The sequence below is a fragment of the Mastomys coucha genome, unplaced genomic scaffold (assembly GCF_008632895.1).
Source record: "Mastomys coucha isolate ucsf_1 unplaced genomic scaffold, UCSF_Mcou_1 pScaffold17, whole genome shotgun sequence".
NCBI lineage: Eukaryota > Metazoa > Chordata > Mammalia > Rodentia > Muridae > Mastomys > Mastomys coucha.
This window is the reverse complement of record NW_022196899.1, coordinates 34,947,525-34,957,387: the sequence shown is the minus strand read 5'-3', so window position 1 is coordinate 34,957,387 and position 9,863 is coordinate 34,947,525. Positions and strand designations below refer to the sequence as shown.

Genomic DNA, 9,863 nt, shown 5'->3' with positions numbered 1-9,863 from the left:
CAGGTTCAGAAACTCTGGGTGACTCATGGTTGGGTCCTGGGATTCACATTTGACACTTTTTGTTTGGGCATTGTAAGAGTAATTCCATGGCTTGGTTTGTCCCAGGAAGTGCACAACTTTGGCATTTTTACCAAACGCTTTAAATGCTGGGAGGTAGGAGTATATTGAAATGCTGCTTAGGTTATACACAAATGGCAGGTGTTTTGTGATATCTGTGGTCGCCCAGCCACTAAAATATGTATTCAGTAGACCCTGGTCCCCACCATCAAAACTGCCTTGCTCAGAAGCAAGATGCAACAGCTGGTTATATGTTTCCATTGAGGGTTGATAAACAAAGACTCCAGAGTTGAAACAGTCAGGCCATCCTGGGTCTGGTGCCACTGACAATTCTTCCCTTTCAAACAGATCATCAGTATTTGAGAGGACCAGAGTATCTGCATCCATAAACACACATTTGGAATACTGAGTAAGGGACCAGCAGTGGAGTTTAGTCAATGTGATGCCCAACTTGGGTCTCTTCATTAAGGTGAGATGAGCAGAATCGCCACTGTCCAAGACATCTACCATGATGACTTCATTGAACACGGTCTCTAAAACTTTTCTCATGGAGTCTGAAACCTGTGGGCTGGCGAGTACAACCATCCTCCTTGTAGTCCGGTGCTGTTTCAAAGATGAGCACCTTTGGCATAGGCATTGTTTGTGGTCAGCGTCACAAAAGCCTGATCTGTCATAGTGTGGCCGGGTGGGTCGCGGGAGCCGGGCGCCAGTAGGTGAACGCAGCCAGCAGGGAGGGCCCTCACTAGCTCTTGATTTAAAAATATTTAAATATTATTTATTTATTTATTTATTTATTTATTTATTTAGTGTGTGTGTGTGTGTGTGTGTGTGTGTGTCCAACTTTGTCTTTAGAACCATATGGTTCAGAGTGCCTTATAGGTCCCCCTTTCTGTATGTAAATGATTAAGAGGAAATACATTCAGTGCTCCTTGTTTGCAGGTCCCAGGCAAACAGATGCAAGCAGCTACCCAGTGAAAATATGCAGTAAAGGGTATTGTGCCTGCATTGTATGTGCAGAAAATTTCCTTTGTCATTGGTTTCTGAACAATAGTGTGTAATAGTTGGTTATGGAGCATGTCCATTGTATTAGGTATTATAAGTAATCTATAAACCATTGGAACTGTGCAGGAGGGTGTGTGTAGGTTATTTGCAAACACACACTATTTTTATAACAGGGAACTGGGCATCTTTTGGGGGCGTGTTGTGCAAATGACCCTGCACATGCCCTGAGAGACAATACTATTTTCTTCATAGTTTTCATTTCAAGATGTAAGCAAACTGCTCAGCAGAGTGCCTGAACTACATGCACACTCAATACGCTGGATGTCGTTATTCCCAGGATTTTCTTGTTGTGCCTCTTTTTCTCCCATAGTAAATTAATTACCAGGTACCAGTTCCTTATAAGTTTTGTTTGATTTTAGCCCTACAGACTAGGAATGTTTGTAGCACTCTAATGATTCAGACAGAAATACTGAAAACTCTTTCAACTACATTCCCCAACCTACAAATGAGGACGGACTTCTTTCTGAGAACTTAAGTCTTGCTTCCTTTGGTGTTACTGTTGAATCTTAAAGAAATAAAACCTAGAAAGATATCCCTAAACCATAGATATATGTACTTGAGGAGTATCTGGGACCCCGCAAGCCTCATGGCCAGTGGGAAGCAGATATGTGAGGGGTGAAGAGCAAACCATGCCAGACAATGCCTGTCTTTGCAGGCGTTGGATCAAAATCTTCCAGACACTGACCTTGTGCATTATTCTTCATACACAATTAAGCATAGTAAAACTTTAAGAAGTTTCCATGCATCAGTTTTCCACAACAAAGCTTTTGGCAGAGCTACGTAGAAACTCCATAGCAAGGTAGCAAAGTACCCGGAACCTTTACAGTAAGAATGAGTTCTGTTGTCTGGTAAACAGAGCTCAGAGCTAAGGCCTAGCAGAAGGATCTGGGGCAAACATAAGGATGGATTCTATTGGTGGAGGATGCAAAGCACACAGGACCTCTTTCATAGGGAGGAGTTCTGTTCACTGAGAGACAAAGCTGGGGATTAGGGCCTTAGCAATGTTTAGGATATGTGGGTGATTCAGACAGAGGCTGGGTCCTAATAGAATAGCAAAGGTTATTTGACTACTCTCACTCTGGCATTCCAGGTGACCAGGGGCCATTCATTTCCTTCCTTTGAAGACAATAGGCCCATGTGATTGACAATCCTGCTTTCTCCAATGCTTTCTAAGCTGTGCTTTCTACGAAAGAGGACTGGAGGAAGAGCAATATCCTTTTTTTCCCCCTCTGTAGTTTCCTGACCATAGGGTAACCAGTTTGCTCTTTTATATACCACCGTTGGCCATGTGGCCAAGGTGCCATTTCACTCTGGCACACCCACGAAAAGTTGAAAGCAGTGGAGTTACCAAGTCTTGAACTAAAAACTCTAAAACTGTGAGCTACAACAATTCCTTTCTACTTATAAGTTAATTATCTCTGGTATTTGGTTATAGTGTTACAAGGCTGACTAATAGAAAGAGTAACAACAACAAAAGAGCCTTACTGAGGAACAAGAGCTTTGTATCTCTTGGCCTACCAGTTTCAAGTGTACATAAGACATGTGTGTCTACTAAGGAAAGGTTGGTAATTCTCTTGTGAGGTTAATTTAGTATTTCACATGACTTCCTCCATTAACATCTGCCCTGGTCAGAGATTTCCTCTTGGAAGGCATCTCTCCAACCAGGAAGATTGTAAATCCGTGGGATGAGGTTATCTGATTCAGTGCTCCATCTTATGAGATACAAAAATAGTCCTTGCTGTTTCAGTACTAGCCAAGGACTATAGGCCGGTTCCCACCACCACACACCCAGCTGTGCTGCAGGAAACACTAGAAGTCTTTCCCAATAGGTGGGCATTGATGCTGTCACCTCTTGGGCTGTGTGACTTTTTCATTTCAAGAACATCCCCCATAAGCCACAGATATCAAATAAAACCCAGTGTGTCAAGGAATCCAGGTGTGGTAGGCAGAAAAAAGACCCCCTAGAGATGGTTGCATTGCAATCCATAATTCCTGTGTATGTTACATAGAGTAACATACAGTAGTAACACCATATATCTAATGTATGAGGACATCAGTCAGATGGCCATGAAATGGGAGATTTTCCTGTCCTGAGTAGTCAGGCAGACACAGTGTAATTCATCAGAAGCAACCTTTGTGAGAGCAAGAAACAAAAGAGTGAAGCTCAGAGAAATTGCCCAAACTCACTCTGATGGCTTTGAAGATGAGGAAGCTAAGAAACACAAAACCGTCTCCTCAAAGCTGAGAAGAGGCAGGGAGGGAATTCTCCTACAGAGCTTCCAGGAAGGAGTGTTGCTCTGCAGCAAGACTACTGGCTTCCAGAATAGAGTGAATGCATCCCAAATGCTTTAGGTTGGGGCCGCTGACTTGGTGTTTATTTGGTGCACAGCGAGAGCGGCAACACTTGGTTTCCACCTAAGGCCTCTCAGAGTCAAATCTCCAGACGAAGGGCTGCATGTGTTTGTGACCCTCGAAGATCAGCCTGTGACACCTCAACCACTGAAGCACAATGAATCCGATACTCACGCACAAAATAGCTTGGGTAGAGGGTGACAGAGGGAAGACCGAGGGGCACGGAATCAGACCAGGTCTGTGGTGATGGGGGCTGAGCACAGAACAGCTAGTGATGATCAGAAGTGTTGATGTTAGGCAGCCACTGCTGCCGCCAGCAAGCCTAACTGAGCTCATGGAGACTGTGAGGCTGCTCACTAGCAGAGCTCATTCCTTTCAGAGTGGGTGGACTTCCAGATGTCAGTGTGTTACCTCCTCAGAGAGCTCTCTACAGTCCAGGCTTGCAGTTACCTAACGCTCTTATTCAACCCCTAATCAGTCTCTGATGGTTTTATCAACAGGTGTATGTCTGCATTCATTTATTTATTATCTTCCCTTGGCTAGGATATAGCCCCCCATGAGAACAGAGCCTCTGTGTCCCTCATGTTAGGTTAGTACCTGGTACATAAAAAAAGCTTAATCAATACATCTTGAGGAGTTGAGGAGATATCCCCGTGAGTAAAGTATGTGTGAAACTGAGTTCTCATCCCCCCATGTAGAGGTCAAGCATCATGGCTTGTATCTTTAACCTCAGTTCTGGGAGATAAAGATATGTGGATTCTTGGGGCTTGCTGGCTAATCAGTTTAGAGTTGTTTTTTTTTTTTTAATTACATTTTAATCATATCTTTGTGTATGTATGTGCATGAGTGCAGTTGCCTTTGGAGTGCTGAAATGGGTGCCAGGTCCCCTGAAGGCAGTTGCGAGCTGCCCAATAAGTTGACTCGAGCCCTCTGTGGAGTAGCAACCCTGCTGTGGAGTAGTCATCTCTTCTAGCCCCACAGCCAGTTTAGCTGAAACACTAAGCTCAAAACACAGGGAGAGATTCTGTCCCAAGAAAATTATGTGGAGAAGAGACTAAGGAAGACATCCCAACACTGATCTCTGCCTCCACATCAAAGAGTTCAGGTACACAGCATGTGTTTGGGTTGGGGATGCATGAAAGAAAATCATTTGAAAGGTCTTAGTCACTCAGAGGTGCCTCACGCATTACTCCTAAGCCCTTAGCCTTAAGAGACCAAGAGATGGTGCTCACACAGACATGGAGACATAAAGAAAGGACAAACAAATCGTCAGTAAAGCTGAGGGTGGTAGGTTTTAGCAGGTGGGCATGAAGCAACAGTGCTGTTCCTGCTGCCATTTGGAGGTAATAACTCCAAGCTTCTACGTTTCTCCTCATCTCTCTGCATTGACTCTCGTCTGCTTCCTCTGGCTGCATCAGCTGGCAACACTATCATTAAGGAAGTTCTCCAGGCTGGAAAGCTGGGAATCCCTCCTGGACTTCTTTCACTCACCCCAACCTCCAATCAGACCAATCTTCAAATCACCAAAGTCAGGTCTTTTCTTTTACAACAAAACAAAATGACACCAAAACAAACAAACAAACCAGCACAAAAAAATCAAAACAAAACAATAACCACTTTGCATACTGCCTTTTCCTTGATGGATGTTTCGGTGGCAACCTTGCAGTTAGTTTTGAAAAAATAAATATGTTCATTACACTCCCTTCAAGGTCAACTTAGCATTTTACACTGAGTGAGAAGTCAAACTGCTTTTCAAAAGAAACACTAGCTGAAGAAAAATTGGAAAACAGAGCTTTGGAGGCATCAGTGTTTTGTTACTTTACTGCCAAAAGCGAGCTGGGTGCACAAACATCTCTATCAGAGAACTTTAAATTTTTGGCACACGGAAATGATTGACCTATTTTAAATTCCTTTACTCAGAGGTTCAGTGGAGAGCAAACCTATGATTTTTAACACTGGGAAAATGTAAACCCCTCTCAATGAATTTATGAGGACAACTGAATGATATCATAGGTAAAAGATACATATTAACTAAAACTTACTTTTTCTTTTTTCCCTTTTCCTGTGCATGTATGTGTGGTGTACCGACATGTGTATGCATGTTCTGCATGTGTGTGGGCACATGTTCTAGCTTATTTCTGTTGCTGTGATAAACACCATGACCAAAAGCAACTTGGGAAAGAGAGGGTTTGTTGGATTTACATTTCCAGGTCACTCCATGAAGTCAGGGTAGGGTCTCCAATAGGAACAGAAACAGAGAGCATAGAGGAATGCAGCTTACTGACTTTCTCTCCAGGTCTTGCTAAGCCTGTTTTCTCATACAGCCCAGGACCTGCCAAGGAATAGTACTACCCACAGTGGGCTAAGTAGGGCAGCAGGCACGCACATGTGTACGTGTGCATGTGGAGGCCCAAGGTTGATGTCGGAGATCAGTCTTAAGCCCACCAACATGACAAGAGTCGGTGCTTAACTTTCTCTGGGCATCCCTTGTTTCCCGCTTCTGAGGATGGAATGCCAGGGAGGCTGCCACACCCACTCAGCATTTACCGGGTTCTGAGGATCCAAACTCTGGGTCCTCACATCTGTACAGCAAGTGCTTTACCACAGAGGCATCTCTCCATCCCTGTAACCAGACCTTCATCCAAAGCTTTGGCAGAGGCTGGAGAGATAGCTAGATGGGTATGAGTGCTTGCTGTGCAAACATGAGGGCCCGAGCTCAGCCTTCCAGCATCCATAACCCCAGTTCTGTGGAGAGCAGGTACACACACAGGAGGATCATGAGAGTTTGCCGGCACCAAGTAGAGCTGAACAATGGGTCACTCTGGGTTCAGTGAGAGACCCTGTCCCAAGAAAGAATGACAGAGATCACCTGATATCCTTCTGTGGCCTTTGCATACATGCACAAGGGCATATGCACCAACATATACATGTGTACACACACATGTACGTGCATGAGCAGGTCTGTATAACTAGTAGATATAATCAAGAACATGGTTTCTTGATTAAAAGTGGATTTTCCATTTGGAACTCTGTTCCTCTACAAGGCCTTTCCCAGCTATGGCAGCCACTAGAATGGAGAACTGAAATCTGAAACAGAATCAAGATATAATTCAGTATAAATAACTCAAAACTGTTCCTCCCTCGGAGCTGCTCTCACTCCCAGGAGTCCTTTCTCATTTCTTCCCAATAAATCTTAATAAATCTATACTTGCTTTGCCCAAAAGGTTACACTAAGATGAAAATTGTTGTAAATGAGTTTCTCTTTTGTTTTGGTTTGGGGTTTTGGTGCCAGGTCATTCACGCCAAGCACGTGAGTTATAACCCTAGGCCTTATTGTAAATGTTTTCATATCAGTTTTCCTGTTTAAAATTTTTATTTTGAAGTAGGCTTTTAGTTTATTTATTTATTGTGTTTGGGGGTTTGCCTGTGTGCTTGTCTCTGAGACAGAGTCTCATGCTTGAACTTAGTTTGTAGTTGAGGATGACCTTGAACTTCTGATCCTCCTGATTCTCTACTTGCCAAGCACTGGAACTGCAGGTGTGTGCCACTACGTTGGATGCGTACACTTTAAAATGTACACACTCTATTATGCTATATGATATATCACACAACAAGCTACAGCAAGCATGTAACTTACTTGAAATAGAACGACACTAGGCATGGTAGCTGATACCTGCAATCTCAGCATGTAGGAGAATGAGATAGGGGATGACCACAAGTATGAAGTTGGTCTGGTCTACATGGCAAGTTCTGAGATTTCCTTAAATTTGAGCACTACTCAGTGGCTCACAGCATTGGCCTCCACACTGCTGTTTGTCCGCACAGCTGCAGGTCTTTCATGGCCAACAACATGGGAGACACACACTCTGGTAACCTCACTGTTGATCCCTATCTGTGCCCAGATTCAACGAGTGTCAGCTTCTGGGTGCAGAAAGGCGCAGAGGTAGTTTGTAAACTCCACAGCCTTAGCTTTCTGCTTAGAGAAGGGGAGCAGAGAAGCCTCAAGCCCTGGCTTCTAGCCCTAGCTCTTCCCCTTTTTCTCAAGAAAGCATATGGAATGCCAGTGGGGGAGAGCCACCACATTACAGGGGTGACCTTCAAGCTGTTCTAATGTGGGCTTTTTTTTTCCTGAGGAGGGAAACCATTAGGAATTTAATAGTTTATTATTAGTAACACATTATTTGTTCACAGCCTGGTAATTTGAGACTCATGGGATGAGAACCTTAGACTTACTCAGAGTCCAAGCTGAGCTCTCACCACAGCCCCCAGCAGCATCTGACTCTGCTTTCTTCCCTGGCTCCCACTGTTCCTTCTCCTCTGCTACCTGCATAGGCTATGCTAGTCCAGACTCCTGGCCCCAAACTCCTACTCCCTCCCCACCTAGATAGCTTCCACTTTGCCATCACTAAGCTCAAAAAAAGGCGCCCCGTCAAGGAAGTGTCCCCCAGCAGCTGTGCTCTGCCACAGACTTCCAGGCTCTGAGCTGCAGTGTGGTTATGGCTGTAGGAACTGACCATCTGCTCCAGATGGGGAGTTTCTCAAAAGCTAAGGAGGGAGCCTTAAAGGTAGTTTCAGCTCCTGGATCATGGAGTGCATGCTGCCGATGGTTGCTAGTGAATGAGAGAGTAGGCAAATAGGTGTTGAGAGAGCATGTGTCGTTCTGCAGACATTTAGGACCCAGAAGATCAAAATTCAGCCTAGTGACAAAGCCTCTACACTAAGTCATTGATGGTTTATAGCCAAAAATAAAAAATAAAAAATAAGGGAGAGAGAGAGATAAGCCAAAAGATTATGAAGGAGTACAACTGGGGGAGCCATTGGCCTGCAGAGGAAACAACCTTGCCCTCCATAGCACTTTAACCATCAGTGCAGCCGCCCTGGTCACTTGCAGTTATGTCAGGTGACACCATCCACCTCTCTGTCTCTAAGAGAATTCTTCCCCTTCCAAGTGCTGAGGTTTTTGGTTTTGTTTTTTAACTAGCTAAGGACACTTTTCCCTCTTGACATTTGCGAGTGCTCTCCTCAGGAAGCTTTAAACAAGCCCAACGTGATATTCCTCACCTCCCCCATACTCTTTATTCCTCTTAAAATTTGCCTGTGTCGTTATTAAGGGGAACCCACCCAGCTTTTCCCTTTTGCAATGAAAAGAAAGTTGGCTGGGACCAGACGGTGAAGGCAAGGAGGCAGCTTTTAGTCAGCAAGGGCTGACAGCTCTTCGCACTGTCTGCAACCTCCTCAGTCTTGATTTGGCCCTTAACCTAGTTTTTACAGAGACTCTGCCAAATGACAAACACATCCCATCACCCGTGTCTGAATAAATGAACCAGGCTTTTGCCAGAAATGATAAGTCTTGTTCCCAGAGAAGGTTCTAGGCTGCAGCACTTAGTCTGAGGAGTTTTTCTCGCCACTGAATGGTCTAGTTTCCACTTGGCTGTTCTTTCCACAGCAAGCGTGGGCTGTGGCTGCATCCAATATTGAGTTGCTTGGAGAAGATGAAAGGTTAGGAGCTCAGAAACCAAATTCAAAGGGATCAAAGTAGTCACAGTGGCAAAGCAATTGAGCAAATGGTTCTGAAGAGTTGACAAATGCTGGGGGGGTGTGGCAGGGAAGAGAGAGAGAGAGAGACAGAGAGAGACAGAGAGAGACAGAGAGAGACAGAGAGACAGAGAGAGGGAGGGAGGGATAGAGAGGGAGGGAGAGGGGGAGAGAGAGACAGAGAGAGGAAAAGAGAGAGGGAGAGGGAGAAAGAGGGAGAGAGACAGAGAGACAGAGAGACAGAGAGGGAGGGAGGGAGAGAGAGGGAGAGAGATGGAGAGAGAGAGGGAGAGAGAGACAGAGACACAGAGAGACACAGAGACACACAGAGACACAGAGAGAGACAGAGACAGAGAGAGACAGAGAGAGAGAGGGAGGAAGAGAGAGGGAGAGAGAGAGACAGACAGAGAGAGAGAGGGAGGGAGAGAGAGGGAGAGAGAGGGACGGAGAGACAGAGAGACAGAGAGAGACAGAGACAGAGGGAGAGACCTTCTGTCATGTTTTTGTTTTGTTTTGAGTGGTGGAATGTGCATAAAATACATCAGATACTGAAAGTATAAAAGTTAAAACGACCTTCAGGGATACTGTTCTGAATGCCTGTTCTAACTATACAAAGTTATATAGACTTTGGTTGATGTGATGCTTTTGTTTGCTTGCTATTTTTATAATAAAGTTCATAAAATTAAAAAAAAATATCTCAACACGAAGTTCCGAGAAGTAAAGGTAGTTTGTACCACGCCTTAGGAGCTGTGTCTACATTCCAGAAGCCACATGACAGAAGGAGAGAACCAATGTCTGCATATTGTCCTCTGAGCTCCACACCTTGTGCCACAGTACACAGCTACACACATAAACAT

The 9,863-nt window shown here is 44.6% G+C and overlaps 1 protein-coding gene across 1 annotated transcript; it reads right to left on the bottom strand.

Annotated features, from left to right (window-relative positions):
- Positions 1 to 731, bottom strand: LOC116094685 (glycogenin-1-like; the record flags this gene model as incomplete). The annotated part of the gene is given in 2 exon segments (XM_031376231.1): positions 1 to 677; positions 680 to 731. Coding segments are annotated over 2 exon segments (729 nt in total), but the record flags the coding sequence as incomplete, so codon positions are not given.
- Positions 732 to 9,863: the final 9,132 nt, after the last annotated feature.